Source organism: Anastrepha obliqua, chromosome 2 (genome assembly GCF_027943255.1).
Source record: "Anastrepha obliqua isolate idAnaObli1 chromosome 2, idAnaObli1_1.0, whole genome shotgun sequence".
Classification (NCBI taxonomy): domain Eukaryota; kingdom Metazoa; phylum Arthropoda; class Insecta; order Diptera; family Tephritidae; genus Anastrepha; species Anastrepha obliqua.
In genome coordinates this window covers 85,774,064-85,798,583 of record NC_072893.1, presented here as the reverse complement: position 1 = coordinate 85,798,583, position 24,520 = coordinate 85,774,064, and the positions used below count along the sequence as shown (strand labels likewise).

At 36.5% G+C, this 24,520-nt stretch overlaps 1 protein-coding gene across 2 annotated transcripts in view; it reads right to left on the bottom strand.

Moving 5' to 3' along the window:
* LOC129237428 (neuropathy target esterase sws) overlaps positions 1 to 9,012 on the bottom strand; it is a 42,641-nt gene extending 33,629 nt beyond the window's left edge. For both annotated transcript variants that reach the window (XM_054872175.1, XM_054872176.1), the window contains exon 1: positions 8,249 to 9,012. In XM_054872175.1, the coding sequence (XP_054728150.1) occupies positions 8,249 to 8,347 (99 nt within the window). In that variant the 5' untranslated portion in view covers positions 8,348 to 9,012. The remainder of the gene's footprint in view (positions 1 to 8,248) is intronic.
* Between the last annotated feature and the right edge of the window lie 15,508 nt (positions 9,013 to 24,520).

Genomic DNA, 24,520 nt, shown 5'->3' with positions numbered 1-24,520 from the left:
CTGGGTTGAGGGGAATAGCCCTTGCACGAATTAGTTCCCTCAACCCCGAGTCTACTGTAATCTCAAAAGACATTTTCAAGGGTTTCCCTCAAAGTTTGGCATTTGAACCACATAATACGGTGGAGTGGAATGACCAAGTGGAAAACAGACAAGTATTCAAAATCCAAGAATTAGAAACTATCGATGATTTGTGCCACTGAAAAATTATTGAGACCTTTCAATTAATCAATAGGTTTATCGATAGTTTCAGACATCTAACTCAACACCTCGACACTCAAATATTACTTTTATAACAACTAAGAAATTTGAATGAATTTTGAACGATGGCAATATTTTAAATATGGGCATTTCCATGCTATGTTATCGCCATTTTGAAAATGTCGTCAAGTAAGCAAAAGCTGCATGAAAGCATTATTTGATTTTTACGATGAAGTGGAAAAAGGTCACCGAGAATCCGTTTTTGCAAAGTAAGAAAATGCAGTCTGTAAAACTAAAATTAGAACATCATAAAAAACTCCAAATGGCTGTCAAAGGTGCAAAATAGCAGCTCCAACTTCATTCAATTTGCTGTCTAGAAGTTTCATTGAAATTGACCATTGAAAAACATCAAAAATGTAATGTCGAGCCATTAACTAATAAATATGCACTTATAATTACATACGTATACATTAACATATTAATACACATTCCAGCTATATGGACAGTGTTAAGAGATACTGGCACATTTATGACATTGGACATTTCATTTGCATTTGGGAAAGTATGTATTATATACGCATACATGCATAAATGCATATAGTATACGCACTTCATCATAATTCATTAAGAGCGATCGTGTGCAATTACATAACAAGTCACAGCAAATCGAAAAATTGTATTAACTGAGAACTGATAAGAAATCAGAGCGACATGTGAGTATTGCCAATTTCAGGGCTCGGTCACATGTACACATACAACACTTTAATTAAGTTTTTTCTTATTAATATTTAGTTGCTAAACTGTGAATTTTATATATAAATATTTGGATACAGTTTAAACTAATTTTATCTTAAAAACTTAATGCTGGTATAATATAATTAGTAAACACGGTGGTGTTCGGAAATCATGCATTAAATAATTAACCAGGTAAATAAGTATCATAGCACTGGAAAATATTTAGTTGTTTACCATATATTACCATGCATACCATATATTGTATATGTGTTTTTTCGTATATTTTTGATTGCATACAGGGTCTTTCAAGTTCGAGTCTGTTCTTTTTTTTTTGGATATAAATTAAACACATACACTCACGGGCAATAAAATAAAGGTGCGACATTTTGACCAGTTTTGACTTTACTTTGGTCTATTTAGTTTATTAGATATTTACAATTTTTTTTATAAAACTTTAGCGCATTATAAATTGTGGAGAAATTATGAAAATTCTGCAAATTTTCACTAAAACTTTAAACTTTTTAGACAGAATTTTTAGGAAAATATTTGGTATGCAGTTTTATAAGTGGCTACAAAATACTGTTACTTCTTGAATTATTTTTTTTTTTGCTACAGAGTCACACATTTTCTTCCATATCATGTATTTTTTTTGTTATTTGTTTTTTTTTTTTTGTGTGGAACCATTCATGATATTTATTTTTTAGATAATACATTTGAAATGTTGGCCGCAACTGCGCCGTAATTCGGACATACATAAACACCAACTTTGAGTGACTCGCTGGAGGACTTCGATCGGTCTTCGTGAATAATTTAGTAATTCCTCAATCGAAGCTGGTTTATCCACAAAGCATTTAGATCTTACATACCCCCACAAATAAGAGTCCAAAGTTGCGATATCACACGATCTTGGTGGCCAATCCACTGATCCAAGACGAGAGATAAATTGCTGACCGAAACTATAACGCAGTAAATCCATCATTTCACTTGCTGTATGGCAAGTAGCGCCGTCTTGGTTGAACCAAATGTTGTGGAAATCACGTGATTCAGTTTCCGGCAACAGAAGATCATTTATCACGGCGCGATAGCGTTAGCCATTCACTGTTTCATAGGGGTCAGTCTCGTCTTTGAAGAAAAATGGGCCGATGATTCCTCTAGCCCATAGACCGCACCAAACGGTAGTTTTCAATGGATGTAATGGCTTCGGGTTGCTCTTCAGCCCAAGTATGGCAATTTCGCTTATTGACGTAGCCATTGAGCCGAAAATGGGCCTTATCGTTGTACACCAAAAGTTGCCCATGAGCACGCGGCGTACACTTTTCACAGAGCGTCGATTTTTGTCAATGTCAAAAAAAATTATGTATTTAGTTTGACAGTAGTCGTGCGTGATCTGTCAAAAAAATCCCTATTGGGAAAAGTACCTCAAATATGATCACTCTTTATAATGAGTTAAACTTTTGGAAAAAATTAAATTTTATAAATAAAAGTAAAATGGCCAAAACTGGTAAATTTCTCGCCCAATAAAATAATTGTCCTTGTACTTTTTAATGGAAATCCATAATCCACTTATGGTATGTAAAAGATCGTATACATACAAATTATGAATGATTAATGATATTGTATTTTCCTGATCTTCCCGCGTCTACGTCAGTACAAGTAGTTGTTATTGTTGCTACCGAATTGACAGTCCTTGACCGGGAGTATACCTGGGTCGTTCCGACAACGTAGAATCGACTGTCGACTTGGTGAAATTTTTGATGAAATCTAGGCATAATTGGAGCTCTATCTCAACAAATTTCGCGCAAAGGCTTTCAAAGTTCCAATAGTTTCTAGTTGATTTACAAAAACTAGTAAATAGTTCGAAGGCGTTAAATTGGGCAATAATACCAACCAAATTGGCGCAGAATATTTTGACAATGTTATTGCCCGCCTGCTATCAGCAATATCCATCAACAGAAACCCCCAAAAAATATATTGGTAAGTAAACTAATATCTCAATATTGCAATCCTGACGGTACGGTAAGCGCAATTTCAGGTTCATTTTTATCTTCTTCAATATTTTCACTGACAATATATTTTTTCTATATTTTAATATTATATAAAAGATTTATATATATATTTTGAATTGAATTACCGGAACAAGTATGTACTGCTGTTTTTAAAGCTTAAACCGAGCCAGTTGATTCAATTTTTTCGATCAACTCTTTTAATCCGGGCACTGTTGGATGATTGTAATAATCAAAAATATCCACAATTTTGCGAATTTGCGAGGTTTTTCATAATTAATTGCTTGATTTCCAAGTTGGAGCCTGTGGTCACTATTTTTTAACGGATTATAATTATTCTTGTACGGTTTGCGTGCGAATAGAACACATTTTACTTAATTGCAAATTTTTTACTTTACGACGATACAAATTTTTAATGAAAACATTGTTTATTTGCTTTTTTTCTATACGGCAAGCAATGTATACAAATATTTAAAAAATCGACCAATATACATATATCCATGCAATATATTATACATATATACATGCAACCAATAACGCATTTAATTAAACCCATACAAAATCGAATTTGTTTTACATTGGAAGCACTGCACATCAAATTAAAATAAGCGTCGCCGAATCATCGAAATTGGCACTTAGCATATAAAAAATAAAAAGTGCCAGCTGGGGCTAAAATCTGCCAAGAAAGTCATTATCGCAGTGTGACAGCTGTCAAAGCAAAACTCTGCTAAACAAGAAACAAGAAACTCGAACTTGAACGATCCTCTACAGATGTAAGTATGCATGCTCCCGTCATTGGCTTTGTTTTATTAAGTTTTTTGGGAAAGATAAAGAAAACTGGACTTTGAAAACTTAGACATTTCGAGTTGATATGAATGAGGTTATTGACTTGAAATTTAAAATGTTTAGTCAAAACGCTCTGCTTTTTACAAGCAGCGAAAAGCATCTAGAGTATGAGCACGCTCTGTAGATAGAGAACAAAGGGATACTGAAGTGCTAAACAAGCGCGAAAAAGTACAAATGTTAATTAATTCATTTTAAACTATGCGCTTAAAGTGTGTATTTGAGAAGTATGAACTTATTTTGGGCTTTCCATGTTTGAAAAAGCGGATTTTTAGCTATACCGACACTATATCAAGCACCCATATTTTATAAGTAAATATTTAAATGTATTTCGCATTTAGTGTAAAGTTACGTCCTATTGTCGTCAATCAAAATTACAAGTTAAAAAAAAATAAAAAACATTGTTGTGAAATTTAACCCTTCGATACGACTTCTGCAGGAAATAAGTTTTCACATGAATATTATAAGCGAAAAAAGAATCTATGAGTATATGCATAAACTCATTTCAAAACTGATGCTAATCTCTACCTAAAGGAAAACAAATTGGTCGTGTATAATCTTATATACAAGATGGTGCAAAAATAATCACCCTGTCCGTAGATTTATTATTTTTGCAAATTGCGTCGTACGTCAAACATATTTGACACTTGTGAACTTAACAGCTGCAGCATACAAACAGACAAGCAATGCAGCGTGTAAAGGCCAAAATAAAGACTTCCATCACTCAAAATAGGATTTTTATTTAACAAAAAAGTTCTTCAAAAACGAAATTGATTAATTAATTTGATGATAAATTTTGTGCCAGGTTGAATAATTTGCAAAGTTTTTAAACATATTAAAATTGGCTATCACATTAAAAGCGCCTATTTTGGGTGGTGTCCCATTTTTTTCATCCTTCGTGCAGAAATTGTCTCTGACAGCTGCAGTTGTCAAACTATCGATAGTTAAGACCATAGATGGCTTTTTCCAGGGCGGGGTCAGCAGCAGATTTTCACGGTCCAGAACCAAACTGTGGAATCAACTTTGAGAATACTCAAAGAATTACCCATTGGAAAATCACATAAAAACTCCGTCAACCCAGAAGACTTATAAGATCTTTTAATTTTTTTTTTAAATTAGCGCATCCATGGTTTTAGGCTTAAGCTTGACCCGCAGGTCATTTATGTATAAATAAGCCCGCCTTGGTGAAAATTCGTTCAGATTCAAGTGCAGACGTCAATGAAATTTGGCGCGATAGTATCGATAGTCACAAAAGCATCGAAATATCATTTAATAACACGTACTATCGATATCTAGCTATACTAAAGATATAAAATCTCTGATTTCAAATATCAAATAATTTTTTACAGGAAATGAAAATACGGCCGTTCAAGGTAGAGGTAATAAAAATTTTTTGGATTTTTTTCGTTGTGTTGTTGCGTTTTATAATCCTTTTAAGTTTATATGGGAAATTTCGCAAGTCTTGGCTTCAATGATAAGTTGTGCCGCCGAAAGAAAACGATGTGAGGCAAACAAACATGGCGTAGGTGAAGTAATTAGTCTGCTTTCACTGGTCAATTTCTGACTTGCAGCCGCCTGATATTTTACAATGTTGCCTTTATTCATTGGACATTTCATGTGTTGCTTCTTTAATATTAATTAAGTACCTAAATAATTTGGGGGGAATTTTAATACTTTAGAACATTTATTATTTTTCTATTATATATTTATATTATATTTATTATTGCTTTATTATGTATTTATATTATATTTATTATTGTTTTATTAAATATTCCATTTGATTTTTTGTGAAAAAATACGTGAAGTCTGTGAAACATCATTTATTGGTGAATAAAAAGTTAAAAATTAAATGAAGTCAAGCTGTGTAATCTGCAAATAAACTTAATCTAGAAAACTGATTATATATATTTATTACAAAAATAAAAAACAAAATCAAATAATTGCCCTTAATAGTTAAAACAGGTAAACAAATTTTATATTTCTACCCTTTACCCCTCTCAGAAAATCTAAGAGTCACACTTTCAATAAGGCCGTGTCAAATCTTTCCACCCAGTCGGTTTAAGACTGTAGGTCCCTCCATTTGTGGAACAACATCAAGACGCACAATACAAATAGGAGGAGACAGAAGTGTATGCGCCAATTATTTATACTTTGACATCCCGGCGATTATTATTATTTTTATTTGTTTTCATTTTGTTGCAGATTTGTAATCTTACACTGTGAAATCCGATGAATGATATGTCAGCGCATAAGGTGCGAACAAACAAGCAAACAAACATTAATTTATTCATATTAGATATTTCTAGCTATATTCTTAATAACTCATTTCATGTTACTGTAAACTAAAAAAAAGCACACGCGTGCAAAAAAAAATGCAGCAAAAACTCAAATAGTTTGAGCATTCCCAGTTGTTGTAGAGTAGGCGATTATTAAAATGGTTTAAATAAAAAATATATTACTTATATACCACAATGTTTTTTAATTAAGGAGGTGGTAGGGTTTAGCGCTAAAAAACACTTTTTTTTAATTTTTTACAGAAATATGGCTTAAGATACTTTAATAAAGTCAGTTGCATGTTATTGTACATCTTTTCAATAAGTTTTTAAAAAATATTAATAATAAAATATTGACAAATAAGCCCATGACAGAGTTTTTTTGGAGATATGTTTTTCGAGAGGTGCTCTGCGGTGCCAATCGGCATTCGTCGTAGAATCATCTGAAACTAAAAAAGTCGAATTTTTCAGTTAAAGTATGATGTAATGCTCCCCCCTACATTAATACAATTTTTTTTTTTCATTTTTGTAGTTTTGGTGGCAAAAAAACGTAAAACGAGCATTTTTGGCGAAAAATTTCGCCATATTTGTAAGTGAAAAACAACCTTAAAAAAAATTAAAAAAAAACAGTGGGGGGGGGGGGGGGGGGGGGGTGTGTTGAGGTTGAATAGTTTCGGAGTTGTGATTGACACCGACTTTTAAGAAGTCGTTTCGGGAAAAACGCGTTTGAAAAAATGACGCCGACAGCCGAGCCCTTGGGAATTGCCAAGCATCTATCGATGCTCCGCATTCGAGGTAGAGTGCCTACAAAGGCTATAACTTTGAGAGTTCTGCTCCGATCCACTTAAAATTTTGGCACAACATTCTTGAAATGATTTACTATAAGATGAGTGAAGAAAAAAATTTCGATTTTGTGACCCTACCCCCCCCTTAATAAAATTGCATTCAAATAAAAATAGGTAGGACGTTACTAACAAATTGACATTATTGCTTATCAGTCGCAGGGGTAATTGCTTGACAACCCACTGTATGTATGAATGTATTTAAATTGACATATCGTCGCCGCCGCGGTAAAAGCTGCTATTTCCTTTTAGTAAATTTTTCAATAGAGCGAAAAAACACCTTTAAGTAACAACTACACGCTTCCGTAAATTTTTAAAAATAAAAATAATAAAATAAAAAAGGGGTTAGCTAGTTATTTTGAAGCTTTTATCGCAGCGGCGATGATAAGTAACACCGTTGTAACAGCCTTCAACCACCACATTTGTCACCATAGAGGTGGATGACTCATGATAAATGGGTAGAACGAAGCAACAGCTTGCGGCGCTTCCACCGGCAAATTGTAATAAATAAAATATCAAAAGGAATAATATTACCGTGGAAGCTAAGAGATAATGAAATATATCTGACATAGCTGATGTTTTTAAAATATGTAGATATTCAGTTTTTTTGATTTTGACTTCTAAACATTTTCACCAACGCGTCTCAAGTAAACTATTATTATACCTCCTTACGCGGGGTATGGCAAGCAACGTTGTTGTTTAGAAATTTTTAAGACCTAAAACGTGGGTATCATTATTCATAATTTGTTTACACAATTTGTTTTTTTTTCATGCGAAAAAAGTAATCGCAAAACATGTAAGTCACAAACAAAAACACATTATAAAACTACAGGTGCTAAAAGGTTTGTGTTTTATATATAAACAAAGATTTTACTTCTATACAACCTTATGTACATATACATATGTATAACTATGTATATGTTTTTATACGCAAACGAAATACATGCATATGTCTGTAGACTGAGTGCCTCTGATTAGCAAAAAATAGCAAATTTAAACCCCTAATACTGACAGTAAAATACGTTCTGGATATTGTGGCAGGTTAAACTTCTGCCTATCCAGAATCGAGCCTGTTATGGGCACTCGAAAACTGTGCAGCTTATTTAGGAACCGCCCACATCTTCCATCTCTTCACTTGCTCCTTCAAATAAACTCATCTACTACACCTGCCCCTCCTACAGCAATATCAACCGTAGCAAGAGCAACAACCACACAAACACTTTAGCCACTAACGGCAAAGGCGAGCCTTCAAAACAAATACCGAACCAGCAGAAATTACTAACGACGGAAATAAAATCGAATCATAGTATTTTGTTACAGTAAAAAGTGCTTATCGGTAATTTAGGCTACTTACGTTAATTTTTATTTCCATTTTCAGCATATTGTACCATGATTCGGAGAACAATAATCCGCAATCATCGTACGATGATTTGATCAAGCTTACAAAATCCATCGCAACAATTTTCGGAAGACTAACTTGAAGAATATCAGCGCATTTATATAAGCACAATAAATATAATTACGATAAAAAAGAAGATACAAATACACTTTTGGAAATACGCCAGACTATGATATAGTTAAGGGCGTGGGTACGTTGGATTCACCACGGCCCGCAAAGCAATTGGATTAAGTTTCCAGCAAAAGTACAAAAGTTCACACACACGCAATATTTTGACGCATTCACGTTTCGTTTATATCGGCGTATTTTTTATAAATTCTTAACTTTATCTAACAAAAGTATTTATATATACTGTTCTTTGCAGTAATCGTTTGAATACTCTTATATTCACATAACTTTTTTGCAAATATTCTCGGCTTTTTTTATCGCTTTTCACTTCCGCACAACATCCTTGCCAATGGTTGCGCAGGCAATCGTTAAAGGCAGACAGCAGCACGCAAATCGCCCATAGGAAAATTGCGTTTAATTTGCTTTAATCTGATCACTTATCAGAAACTAATTTATCTGAATTGCATGTAAATAGAAATAAACATAGGTCTATCTATAATATGCAACCATTATAATTGCGGTTTCCAATTTTTATTTTTTATTTGGTAAGCACACTACGCTGCGATTCTTGAACGATGCTTATCTTTTCTCGCACTTCTACTTATTTCTACTTTTACGAATAAAATTTACTTCTAGTATTTATTCTCTTTCAACCCTTCAGATGTTCACTGACAGCTCAGCCGACAGCTGATTGGATATTATTGCCACTTGCTTCCACAACTTATTCTGGCTTTTGCGGAATTGAAGAGGAAAAACATAATTTCGAAAACTTTCAAAATATATTTTGTGATCGTTCCGTTTAACAATTTATATATAATTTAAAACTTTGCTCTACATATTCTCAAGATATAATATTATGGAACAAGCTAAGAGTTATAGCTAAATTAATTGTAAAGTTTTAATTTATTATTAAGATTTAGTGGCAGCCTCAGCATTCTAACAGCTGATCACTTTGTTATTAGGCTTGTTCCCGTACTCAACTAGAAAACTCATCACCGCAGAAAATTTCCTAAATCTAACAATGTAGAGCATGCAGAAAATTTCGCATACTATACTGGCTATTATATTTCTGGCGAATTTGATAATTGCGCGACGTTTGAGAGATAATATTACATAGTTTTCTATAATTTTATTTATTTATTTATTTATTGCTTGCTGGATGCTCAAGTGAATATAACTATTACCTTTGCCTTTCGAACGGGAACAAGCATGTGTGTTATTGTTGATATTTTGCCGGTGACTTTGTTACTATTTGTTTTCTAAATATTAGTATTAAATTCTTTCGTAAATTCGTAAAGGCTTTTATTGCAATGTAATTTTAATTCGAACTTAAGTCTGATTTAAGATTTTTGCGATTTCATCGAACTGTCATCACGAAAATTTACGTCTTAAGTTTTTCCTATCTTGGTGAAAAGCTAATAATTAGTTGCGAAGTAAACTTGTACAAATAAAAATACGAAGAACTGAGAAAATCCCAAAGGATTAAAAAAATGGATATTGATTGGTGTGTACACGGAAATTATAAATAGTATTATATGGGGGAAAACATAAATAATATGTTTTTTTTTTTCAATTACATCGCGACAATTAATTGGCGGCAGGTTTCTCACTGTTTTTATTTATATATACCATAAATTAACAATTTAAATTGCATTTATAACATGCAAACTCTTGACGCACCAGCTAAATGAACAATAACTGAAAAGCATAGCTGAATGGAGTGCTCCCAAGGTGGATTTATTAAGGTGACACAGAGAACGTAAATAATATTTAACGTTCTCTGCTTCTCTATATTTAACGTTCTCTGGGTGACAGCATTCACCCAGCTGAATTTTTCGCGGTAGGTATGGCTTACGTCAAAATGATATGCTTTGTTTGTATGTATTGGTATGTTTACATTCGTATGTTTACATTTTGTGGGAACACAGCTGAAAGTGTCGTACGGGAACACACCTATACCTATCAGTGTGGCCACACTGATTTCATTATTCATTATTCATTTTTATTCACTATTCAACTGAATTTAACGTCGTTATTGATTCGAAGAATTAGATCATTCGAGAAGCGTCCTTTCAACTAGAAGACACATAAAAATTAGAGTTCTGTTACAAATTAATATATTCATTTTAATCTTGAGTTTTATTGGAAATAAAGCGTGTTAATTTTTATATAAAAGTATATGTGGAGTTTTATTCCCCCACATAATTGGTGACCCCGACGTGATTTACCAACACGCATCATGGAAACAGGGCAAACGGAAATTGAAAAAACTGGCGATACTGACCCCGTCGTACACAGCGGAGCGTCCAACGAAGAATTTTTCGAAGCAGTTAATATCTCCCAGCTACACACACCCTTGGCCGCACACATCGACCGGTTCGAACGATTGGAGCTGCCACCGTTTTGGAGCCAACAAGTCCAATTATGGTTTGCCGCAATCGAGGCGCAGTTTCAGCTCAGGAAGATCACAGCGGACGCAACGAAATACTATGCAGTGGTCGCCCGTCTTGACCAAGACGCGCTTATGGTTGTGGAGAACATCGTTGCGAACCCACCATTATCAGATAAGTATATCGCGCTAAAGGAGGCTCTGGTCAACCATTTTGTAATTCCGCAGGAGCGCAGGTTCAAAATGCTGCTGGCTGGAATTGAGTTGCGGGAACGACGCCCTACTGAACTGTTGGCAGAAATTAATCGGCTTGGAGGAAACAGTCTGGACCCAGCATTCGTCCGCTCGATGTGGCTAGATCGACTTCCTCTACAGATTCAATTAGCACTCACCGCTACTGGTGAACAGGACAATGCCAAACTCGCACAGACAGCGAACAGGCTTATGGCAATTCAGCGTGACTCCGAACACCACAGCGTAATGCCAATCGCCCGAGAGACTGCCGCCAGCAGTGTTATACAGAAGCAACTGGACGAGCTAGCTAAACAAATCGAGAAACTTTCACAGAAACTTAGCAGATCGACAGTGGGCGAAGACAGCCAGAAACGCTTCAACAACTCGACAAACGTATCTCGCAGCACCACCGACAACACCTCAACATCCACGTGCTATTATCATCGGAGATTCGGCGAACGTGCCAAAAAGTGCACGCAGCCTTGTGCTTTTCAGGGAAACGCCAGTCGCCCCCAGTAGACACGGCGGATACTGGTGGCAAGTCAATTCTTCGTCGACTATTTGTATACGACCGTACAACAGGTACGAAATTCCTCGTCGATACCGGCGCGGATATTTCGGTCACCCCACCTTCGCGCCAAGACCAAACAACACCAACACAGTTTCGACTTCAAGCTGCAAATGGCAGCAAAATAGAAACGTATGGTGAGAAGGTCATCGTGCTCAACATCGGCTTACAGCGACCGATCCGTTGGATTTTCCGCATCGCTAAGGTGCCTTATCCGATCATAGGTGCAGATCTCATTCACGCTCTCGGGCTAATAGTGGACCTCAAGCGCGGTCACTTAATAGACCCCAACTCAGACTCGCACAGCATAGGATCGTACGCTACGGCTCCGGTCACGGCCATCACAGCACTTACTCAAACCAACAAATTTACAGCCATCCTCAAGGCTTTTCCGGAATTGCTGGGTAATCCTTCCAACCTCACGGCATCCAAGCATTCCGTCAAACACTTTATACCAACCACTGGGCCACCGTGCGTACAACGCGTTCGACAGTTATGCCCGGAGCGCCTCAAAGTGGCCAAGAGGGAATTTGAACTAATGGTCGAGTTGGGACATGCCAGACCGTCAAACAGCCCTTGGGCTAGCCCACTGCACATGGCTAAGAAGAAGAACGGGGACTGGAGACCATGCGGCGACTACCGTAGGCTTAACGAGAAAACCATTCCCGATCGGTACCCGATAGCGCTCCTCAATGACTATTCAACAATTTTAGCAGGGAAAGTCATATTCTCCACCATCGACCTTCGGCGGGCATTCCATCATATCCCGGTGGCAGAGGAAGATATACCAAAAACCGCGGTAATAACCCCGTTTGGTTTATTCGAATTCGTTAGCATGCCTTTCGGACTACGCAACGCAGCACAATCGTTTCAACGTTTCATTAACGAAGCGCTCACTGGACTCGACTTCGTCTATGCATACATCGACGACTTGCTCGTAGCATCGAGTGATGAACAGCAACACATACAACACCTCCGATTGGTATTTCAACGGCTCAGCAAATACGGCCTTTGCATTAATGCGGAAAAGTGTGTGTTGGGAGCTGCTGAAGTAGATTTTTTGGGTTATCGGGTAACAGCGCTCGGGTCAGCACCACTTCCTACCCGAGTCCAAGCACTACGTGACTTTCCCAAGCCTAAAACGATTATTGAACTAAGGAGATTCATCGGAGCAATAAACTTCTACAGGCGACACATTAGAAATGCCGCTACGACACAGGCGCCTCTCAACGAATTTCTGAAAGATTCAAAGAAGAATGATCGGAGGCCAGTACCATGGACAGCAGAGGCAGACAAAGCGTTCGCATCTATCAAGGATCAACTCGCAACCGCAACTTTACTGGCACACCCTTCACCATCCGCTGAACTTCGTATCACTTGCGACGCATCCAGCACCGCTTTAGGGGCGGTATTAGAGCAAAATAACAATAACGTTTGGCAGCCGCTTGGATTTTTCTCTAAGAAGTTATCACCCGCACAGATTAACTACAGCACGTATGATAGGGAGTTGACGGCTGTGTACGAGGCCATCAAAAATTTTCGCCATTGGGTCGAAGGCCGCGAGTTCGTTGTGAGAACAGATCACAAACCCCTCATTTTCGCCTTCCGACAGCAATCAGACAAATCATCTCCTCGCCAAATCAGACAGCTGGGATTCATAAGCCAATTCACCACCAACTTCGAGTACATTTCCGGTTCAGACAACAATGTAGCAGACACGTTTTCTCGCGTGGAGACTATGCACATGCCAGCAGTGATCGACTACGATGAACTATCGCACGCCCAGGCTGCGGACGAAGAGTTACAGTACCTGTTGTCTCACAATGAAACATCGCTTAAACTGCAATCACTGATTTTTGGTCCTAATAGTCAGACTGTGTTCTGTGACGTCTCAACCAACAACATCAGACCATTCGTGCCAACATCGCTACGCCGAAAGATATTTGAAGCCTTACACAACCTCGCACACCCCAGCGGCAGGGTAACAGTCAAAATCATAGCTCAACGGTATGTGTGGCCATGCATGAATAAGGATGTAACCCAATGGGCTCGCGAGTGTGTTCCATGCCAGCGCTCCAAAGTAGGTCGCCACGTACATCCGACTCCTGCCGAATTTCCTAGCCCAGACGAGAGATTCGACCACGTTCATCTGGATTTGGTTGGACCTTTGCCGGAATCTCAGGGGTACAGATACTGCATGACTATGGTCGACCGATTCACGAAATGGCCCGAAGCAGTACCCATTAGAGACATCACGGCAAACACGGTTGCCAATACATTCTACGGTAGCTGGATTGCTCGATACGGATGCCCCAAGCTGCTCACCACTGATCAAGGCACACAATTTGAAAGTGCGCTCTTTACGGCCCTATCTCGCTTAGTCGGTGGAAAACGCATTCGTACCACGGCATACCACCCTGCAGCAAACGGGTTGGTAGAAAGATGGCACCGCACTCTTAAGGCGTCAATCATGTGCCACCAGATTCCACAGTGGACTCAGGTTCTACCATCGGTACTTTTAGGCCTAAGGACCTGCTATAAAGAAGACCTTAAAGCTTCACCCGCGGAGTACCTCTACGGAACAACCCTCCGAGTGCCAGGTGAGTTTTTTTCGGACGGAGACCCACCAGTGGATTCCCAGTTTTTCCTCGAAGATTTCCGCACACATATGAGAAGAATCAGGCCAGCTCCAACAACACACCACGGTCGACAGAAAACGTTCTATTTCAAAGAGTTGTCCGCGTGCACACACGTATTTTTGAGAGTCGATGCAAACAAACGACCTCTCGAGCCACCGTACTCAGGTCCGCATAAAGTTATCAAGAGATTGGATGAACGGGTCTTCACCATAGAAGTGAATGGCAGAGAAATAAACGTAAACATCGAACGCCTCAAGCCAGCCCATCTAGCCAGCAGCGAAGTTTTCGACTCTACATCCCACCGACGAGTTCTCATCAGACCAGGGAGTTTGCAGCCTTGCACCTCAACGAGCCTACCCGTACAACACTAGGTGGAAACCCGCCCCACGGGTTAATCATGAGCATTAAACTCAACCTTATCGGTTCCCAGATAAGGCTTTCATTTGGGGGGAGTCGTGTGGGAACACAGCTGAAAGTGTCGTACGGGAACACACCTATACCTATCAGTGTGGCCACACTGATTTCATTATTCATTATTCATTTTTATTCACTATTCAACTGAATTTAACGTCGTTATTGATTCGAAGAATTAGATCATTCGAGAAGCGTCCTTTCAACTAGAAGACACATAAAAATTAGAGTTCTGTTACAAATTAATATATTCATTTTAATCTTGAGTTTTATTGGAAATAAAGCGTGTTAATTTTTATATAAAAGTATATGTGGAGTTTTATTCCCCCACAATTTGCTTGCTGATTTTGACGTGATGGTTCGACCAAACGCAACAACAAATACATGTAGGGTTTTACTTATATGTGTTTGCTGTCACCTGTAATAAATTCGCCTTGAGTGCTGCCAGTAGCAAAAACAAAAAAACAAAATAGAATGCGATTGAAAACGAAGCAACATAGGAACATAATTTCCACACACTCTTTTTTGTTAGAATAATGAGGGAATGGGGTTTACAACCTCTAAGGTGTATATATTGAGTTCATATATATATATATGTAAATATTTACAATATCGACATGATTTTCGAGATACAGTTCAGTTTCACGTAAAACTCCTGTGTGCAGCGGAGACGGTGTTGGACTATTAAGGGGTTTTTTTTTGAAGCGCCGTCGAAGGCCGCCTACGCAGAAAGGAGCTTTACACAAAAACACTAAAATGCCTCCCATCTTACTCGACCCTACTGGAAATGCATCCCTGCATCTTCGAAAAACGGTAACTTTTACTTTCATTTTGTTTTACATTTTCGTGTTTTCCATTTACCGTTACCATTTTAAAACGTGTTGAAAGTTTTGCATATTTTCAAGGTTTATTATTACTGTGATAAAGATTAAATATAATAATAATACAAAATGAGTCAAATGGAAGCAGGGAATTTATTTTTTATAAAACATATAAATTTTCAATATTAATATACTTTTTAGATGGTTATATACCTTCCACAAGCAGTGGAAGCACTTTTCAACAAGCAGCACTTTTCAAAAGCAATATTCTTACTGTCGCTGAAATAAAGCAGCGATGGAATTTTGTTAAAGTAATCAGGAGATTAGGGACAACGGAGCAGTGCGTTCAATTTGCGGAGGATAACGGCCTCATTCTGCGGTCGAAATTGTGCCCAAAACATATGACACAGATGGCGCTGCATCTGAGGGGCAACAGCTCACTGGGCAATTTTCGATGCAGAAAATTATCATGCCGAACTAAATCGGGAGAGGGGGACTTGGTTTGAGAATGCCAAGATTTCGCTCCCCCATATATTGTATTTCACATAATGTATGGGTATGCACATCATTGGTCAAACGCCACGACGAGGGAGGAAAATTTCGTCGAGGGCTTCTGCTTGTCTACCGAAACAATAACTGTGGTACAGTTATTGCCGTGAGACTGTTGTCTCATATCAGGTTGAAAAGCAGGAGTCCAAAGGGAAAATAGGAGGATCCGGTAAAATTGTACAAATAGATGAAAGCAAATTCGGCAAAAGAAAGTACAATAAGGGTAAATTTTGTATGCCTGCAATTTAAAACATTTTATTAATTAAAATATTTCTGTTGTTAATTTAGGGAGAAGAGTGGAAGGCCATTGGGTTCTCGGCATGATAGAGAACGGCAGCGATGATCTAAGGCTGGAGATATGTCCGGACAACGTGCGTTCGGCGGAGGTGCTCATACCTTTGATTAAGAAGCATGTTGCGGAAGGTACAACTATCCACACGGATTATTGGAAAGCGTACGACTGCCTTCGCAATCATGTCCTTTTAACTCTTTTTTTAAAACTCATGGGGTATTACATGGAAAACTTCTCTTCGAATCAATAAACAAACTGCTTAAATGTCCTTAATATGATTAAAAATGCAATGAAGCATACAACTGACAGGTTCATGAATTAATTTTCTTTGTGCCAGGAATCGTGCTTTCTATTCGGTGAAAATTATTTTCTTAACAATGCGATTTTATGCAACAGGGGGATGCTATAACCGATTAGCCACTAGATTGCCCATATGGTGTTATGGCCTTACGAGTTGTTGTTGTTGTAGCAGCATAAACTTTCCCCATACTTACATATGGGGAATGCTGCTGGGGTGACCGTCTTTGGCCGGATATAAATCCGGGTCGTTTCGGTAGCGTAGAACCGACTGTTGTGGAAACGGTGGCCTTACGAGTCATAACACGTACTTCACACCATATAGCATTGTTGAGGAAAATCTGACATAACTTCCAAGAGAAGAAAAAATAAGAGAGTGTCAGATAAATTTCTTCAAATGGGCCCGGAGGCCACAGAGCTTACCAAAACAGTTTGCACAAGAAGACTTCGAAGAACTAAGCCACGAGATTTAGTCGCCAACACTGTATAATTGTTTGTAAAATATTTATAATTGTTTTTAAATTTCAATGTTAAGGATAGAATAATGTTACTTGTTAGCTTAAGCTAGGCGTAATACCATGGAATGTATACAAATTTTATAACGTTTAAATAAAAAAAAAAATGGGCAAAATAAACCCGTGTAATTGCCGCTATCGATTGCACACACGCAAATTTTTATCTCCTGATAAGTTATATATTTATGTAAAAAGAGTATCCCATTATTAAATAATTTGGTTTTAGGTGGGGAAGATGCTGAGCTTTTTCGAAATCGAAAATAATTCTTTGCCATTAGAGCTCAGACAATATGTGGCAGTCAACTTCTCATTCTAGACATTGTTGCTCGGTGGTCACGCTGAACTCATGCCGCAACGATATTTGGAAAATAAAGAATTCAATTTCATATTGAATCTGCTGAGTTCAATAACTCGTTGTCGCCAAACCACTGCTGATCATGGTAAACATGTCAATTACGGGAAGTGTATTTCCAAATTCACTGACAGAGTCAATGAAAGTAAATAAGTGAAAAATTTGGTCCCAGAAATGCATTAAAAACTATTGAACAGATTTTGGAAAGAGCAGTGGAACAACAACTTGCAGAATATTCGGTAGCTAATGGAATTTCCTCGAAATTCTAATAGAGGTTTCGTAAACACCACTCACGTGATGAATGGAAAACCAGTAAAAAGCACAATCAAATTATGGCAGTTTTTGAAATTTTAAAGGAGAGACTATTGATGGAAATTTTGTTTAAAAAAATGTACAAATAGGGGATTCGAGACGCTGTATTTAGACTGGTTATACTTATAAGATAGACACCAAAGAAAGAAATTAAATGGGAACATAGCGGAATGTGGGAGGGTTGAAATAGGAGCACTTGTACTATTCACTTTGTATATACTTATAAATAATTTAGAAGTGGTTATAAAGACATGTAAAATAATACTACTACTAAAAAAGTAAATTATTATCTGAAGTCACTAAATAGTTAAAAATGAATCAAACGGAACAAACTTAAATCAATTAAAAAAATGCTAGAAATTAACATCCCCGGGACAATTAAATAACAAATAAACAGAAAAAAATTCACAAAATTCACAAAATCAAATATCTAGAAGTAATTATTGATAAAGAATTTTAACCCTTCACATTGCAAGAACTCGATGGATGCCTAGCTTCACTAAAAGGAAAAACACCTGGCCAAGATAATATCACCTATGAGTTTATAAAACAACTTTCATCATTAATGATCTTATTGATATATATGCATCCATGCAAGAAGATTGGTATAAAATTAACATACTTTAAAAGAACATGCAATAAAATAGAGAAAATGGCAGCAATGGAAATATGATATGTTAAATACAGGGTGGCTGATGAAAGCCGCTACCAAAAAAAAATTGAATAACTTTTTTTCTTTTTAAGTTATCTGTTCCATTTTTGTTTTAATTTGCAGATTGATCTTTAAAATTTATTAAAATGGATAACTGGGACACGCAAACAAGAATTTGGATAGTCCGCCGCTATCACGCACTGGAGTCCGTAGTTTTGGTACAGAGAGAGTACAGGCGGATGTTTGGCGGCGATCCCCCGAGCAGATGGACCATAATGAGACTGGTGAATAATTTTGCTGAGCAAGGAACAGTCGCAGGAAGGCCTTATCATCGAAACCCACCAGTTCGGACGGAGGAAACGATCGCTGCTGTAGCTGCAGCTATACAAAGCAATCCAAGGGTTTCAACAAGAAGCTTATCTGCTCAACTTGGTGTCAGCCGACAGTCTTTGCAAACAATAATGCACAAAGATTTAGACTTATTTCCCTACAAAATTCAAATGGTTAACAAACTGAATGCAGCAGACTTGCCGATTCGGAATTTTGCCAGAAGATCCTGCAAATGGTGGAAGAAGGCCAAAACATGTTAAACTGCCTTTTCATGTCTGATGAGGCCCATTTCGATTTAAACGGCAATGTGAACAAACAAAATTGTCGAATATGGAGTACTTCTAACCCACAGATACTCCACGAGACGGAATTGCATCCTCTTCGCGTGACAGTGTGGTGTGCGGTTTCTTCACGCTGTATTGTCGGGCCTTATTTTTTTGAAGAAAATGGTCACACCGTTACGGTTACTGGAGACCGTTATTTGAAAATGCTGAAAGAATTTTTCTATCCAGAACTACGCCGAAAGAGAATTCCTTTCAACTCTGTGTGGTTTCAACAAGATGGGGCAACGTCTCACATAGCCCAGACTGTTATGACAGAGTTGCGACGAAAATTTCCCAATAAACTGATTTCAAGAAACTTCGAATTTCGTTGGCCCCCAGGTCGCTTGACCTTACTGCACCTGACTTTTTCGTGTGGGGTTTATGTAAACAAGAAGTTTATAAAACAAATCCAACAAATTTGGATGAACTAAAACAATCCATTCGGGCAACAATTGCGGCTATTCCTGTCGCAACTCTCAAAGCAGCAATGAACAACTTTTTACTAAGATGCCGCACTTGTGTCAACGAGCATGTGGGGCATTTAAATTCAATTATTTTTAAAACTAGTTAAGCTACGTTTAATAAAATTTAATGACCTTCAACTTGAAAAAAAAATAAATGAATTCCATACACTAAAAAAAAGTTATTTGAGTTTCTTAATGTAGCGAAATTCATCAGCCACCCTGTATATTAAACCACATTTTGGATATTGCTCCCCAATCACATATATGTACATGCTTCAACTAAACACAATTAGAGAGATTGCAAAATAAAGCCATACATCATTTTTCACGATTTTAGATATAATATGAAGCTCTCTTATGTAATCTGCCTAAATTTTACTACGCTTTTTGTACCTTCAATGTGATTTATGTAATCCACATTCTTTCATTGACTTATGAACTTCTGCTATACTTTGTATAAAACATTGATGAAATTTAGTTGCAATTATATTATCGTCTTTATATTCCACCCTTTCAAATCCTACACAATCTATTTTTGCTGTTTCTTCATACAAAACAAGTTCTTTGATTTTTTCCACAATTGTTTTTGCCTCTGTATTTATTATACTTTTTCTTATATATTTGTTTTTAACGTTATTTATTTTCATTTTATATATATTTCTTATCTTTGTATATACATACTTTCCATTTCTCAAAAGTATTTTCCAGTTTTGCCAATTGATATGCCTTAATTTCTCTGTTTTGAGTTTTTTCGACTATGACCGAACCTTCTATTTGATATCCTATAGTTGTTCATCTCTATCTTTTTATTATTTTATTTGGAATTCATTATTAATTGGTTGAAATTCATCGGATTCTACATTTTCTCTATTGAGTTTTTTTTCGGATCGGATCGGATCGGATTTTATCACAAAAGGAGCATTCCATTTTTTGTATGTTTGTGAATTACTGTTTTTTTTTAATGGTTTAATCGTCTGACTATTATAATCATCTCCAGGACTGATATTTTTAGATTTACTTCAATGCTACTATTTATGTTATAAATGCTTGAAGCCTTATCTTATATATAAAAATGGAGACGTTTTTTTGTGTTCGTTAGTCGCCGATTCACGCCTAAACGCATTCACCGATTTCAATCGAACTTTCACAGACCATTGGTATTGGTCCATAGATGGTTTATGAGAAGTTTTAAAGAAATCGGTAAAAGTATGCGTGCGTTGTGTAAGTGTGAAAAATGCAATATTTGCGTGTTTCCCTTATACAGACATTACGTATACGGAATGAGAATACACGCAAATGAATAGAATATACACAGACATGAATAACATTGTTTCGATGTTGAGTGACGTATGCGACTGTATTATTCGTAACGCAATAGTTGTCCTCTTTTTTTTTCTTTTCTTTCCTTTTTATGCATGCGTAACACGGCATCAAAGCACATTGCTTTTTTTTAAACTGTAAAAATATTTTGAGCTTCATTTGAACGTTTTATGATTTAGATAAAATAAAAATTCGTTAAATATAATATATTTGATTCCATTAATAACCATAAGCCTGTATTTTTCGAAATTCAAAGTTTTTGGTCAAATATTGAAACGTTTACTTAAATTAAATGTTAAATACATATATATAAATGCGCAAATGTAAAAGTTCAGATGGATTTAAAATATACGAAATTATTCAGCGGTTGAATCCATACATTTTTTGAAATCCATCAATATGGATCGACAGTCGCCATAAATGTTCTTTTAAAAAATAAAATGTGTTAATTTGATGGTAGCTCGAGTATTAAGGTCAGGTTTCTATTAGTGTAACTTTGTTCATGGGTTTGAGTAATTTTTTTGTGGTGAAAGTCTAAAACCAAGAAAAGAAAACGCGAAAGCCGACGAGCAAATTAATTGTGTGGGATGAATGTACAATGGGACATAAAAAATCAGTAGAAGCATTGGATAGAACTTTGAAAAATTTACGTAATAATCAAGAAATATTTGGTGGCTCTTTAATATTATTGTCTGGTGATTTTCTTCAAACTTTGCCAGTAATTCCCCGTTCAACACCAGCAGATGAATTAAAAGCATGTTTAAAGACATCCCATTTATAGAGGCACGTAAAAACTTTGACTTTGAAAACAAATCTGCGAGTTTATTTGCAAAATTATGCATCGGCTGACGAATTTTCAAGACAACTTCTGAAAATAGTAAATGGACAAATTCCTATTGATGCTGCTACTGGCTTAATCACTTTGCCAGATAATTTTTGTAATTTCGCACACACAAAACAAGAATTAGTTTCAAGTGTTTTTCCAAATATTGCGCAAATTATCAAAATCACAATTGGTTAGCTGAAAGGCAATACTGGCTGCGAAAAATAAGGATGTTGGTCAATTGAATGCGAATATTTTAAATGATGTGCCTGGTGAGATTGTAACATTTAAATCAATTGATACAGTTATAAATCAAGATGACGCTGTAATTTATCCAACAGAATTTTTAAACTCCTTGGATTTACCTGGACTGCCGGCTCATCGCTTACAATTGAAAGTTGATGCACCAATTATTTTACTTAGAAATTTAAATCAGCCACGATTGTGTAACGGAACAAGATTAGCAGTCAAAAAGGTCATGAAGAATCTTATTGAATCAACAATTTTAAAAGGAAAATTCAAAGGTGAAGACGTATTGATTCCGCGTTTTCCGCTGACTCCACCAGATTTAGCTTTTGACTTCAAAAGATTGCAATTTCCAATACGTCTTGCATTTGCAATGACAATAAACAAAACACAAGGAATTGACTTAGAATATCCATGCTTCTCCCACGGACAATTATATGTATCATGTTCACGCGTAGGTAAGCCACCAGTTTTGTTTATTTATACCACAACTCAGGGCAAAACAAAAAATGTAGTTTACGCAAAGGCTTCGTGTTAGTTTGAGTTTAAAATTGACATTAATTTTATATTGTAAAAAAAGAATAAATACACATAGAGTGAATTTAAATCGAGTGTTCATTATGCATTTCTAATTTTGAAATGCCTAGCGAAGCAGGCAGAGGGTCCGCTAGTAGTCTATAAATGTTCTTGACTTGGGTATGATTCTGGCAGATTCTTGCTTTCTTTGTTATCAATTATTGCCATTGAGTAGTATGTTTATTTGGCATTTATAAAGAGTATCTATACGATAATCTATATTAAAATCTCCTAATAATACTAAATTATAATATAACATACAATTCTCAAGTACCAGTTTTTTCATATTGTCTCTGAAAAATTCGAAAAATTATTTTTTTAAACTTGTCGGTGATCTATGCACTGCTAGCTTTTTAGTGCATGTAATATTGCACCTCCAGTCCTAGATGACTTTGTCATACAGTTTATTTTATTCTAATTTTCAAGCACTACTTTCATTATCAAATTAATCAAAACGACAATCTATAATCTATTTATAACCTTGTAATTAATTATTTTCATTGAAGTGTGTTAGTACAATAAAATCAAAGTCATTATGTTCTATTATTATCTCAAGCTGTGAAAAGTTGTTTATAAGATTATACAATTTTGTTTTGAATAACTTTTTTGAGTTATGAAAATCTTTTGACCCTGGCGCGCTCGAGACAGGTGTCTGTTTGTGTGCTGAAGCTGTCTAGTTCACAAGTGTCGAACACGATTGAGTTATATGTTTTCCGATAGGGTGATTAATGTAGCGCCACCGCCGGAACAGGCGTATATATGCGTATTTCTTGCATTTGTTGCTAACATCAAATTTTTTTATAGATTCTAATTTTGATCATATACTTATACACTGAACATAATTTACTCGTTACTCGATTTATATCAAAGTCCAAACTGAGTCATTCTTTGTGGCATTTCAAATAGGTTTTTCCATTCTTCATGAAGCTAATATTATAAGGTATATAAACAAATCTCATTCGCAAAAGCTGTCTGCCAAGTAGAAATGCCTTGCACACTATTGAGATGATATTTACAACTTTTATAATTTGAATTTATCGAAAAATTTAGGGATTCATCTTTTTGCTTTTGATGAGAATCTTCTTTTAGTTCTATTTTAATGGACACGAAAGCACTCATAAAGGAATATCTGCGATTCTCCAGATTTTACCAGTGTACCATATTTCCCCCTTTATCTCCAAATGACTGAGAGTTACTTTCTATAGTTCGGCAGTTAAGTTCACAACCGCAACAAGGACCTCAAGTCGCTAGCCGGTAGGAGATGGAGTAAAGACAAAGAGATGTTGCTGGCGGATCGGTTTGAGCACGAGAACCGCGGGGCCTTAGTGGTGACTGCGGTAATGTTCGCCGAAACATCCTTGCATATTCGCAACTCTCGGAAAAACCGGTCCTATGGTTATTTGTTGTATGTACTTTGAAAAAATGCTGACATCTTGACATTTATGTTAGTTGTTGTAAACTGGCATACGCCAATAGTTATAAAGGCGAGTGTGGCTGCCTGTTGTGTGGATGGTGAAATAAAGCTATACCCGTCTGCTAGTCTACTATCCATGTTATCCAGCAGCAATTGGAAGATTTCCTTGCTTATGCGAAACGATTCCATAAATCTAAAAGTAGGAAGATAGTTACGGTTAGTTAACGCAAATTATCTTACATGTCAAACTTGCTTGGAGTACAATTTCCGTAATTTATTATTATTGATTGGCTGTTTGTGCACTGCGACCTGAATGGATCTATTAACAAACCCTAAAACTGCTGTAAGCTTAATTTCTACCAGGAGGTTTGGATTTATAGCCCCATTTCACAGGTAATTTAATGTACGTCGTGCCACTGCTGGGCAGTCGCATAGAACGTGTTCTGCTGTTTCTTGTGCTTCTTTGCAGAGTCTGCAGGAACCGTTTTCTATCGCACCTTTCTTTTTCATGTGATAATTAGGTTTACAGTGTCCTGTTATTAGTTCAGTGCAAAGATTTTTGTCCTTTCTGCTTAGGTAAGGATTGCTTCTG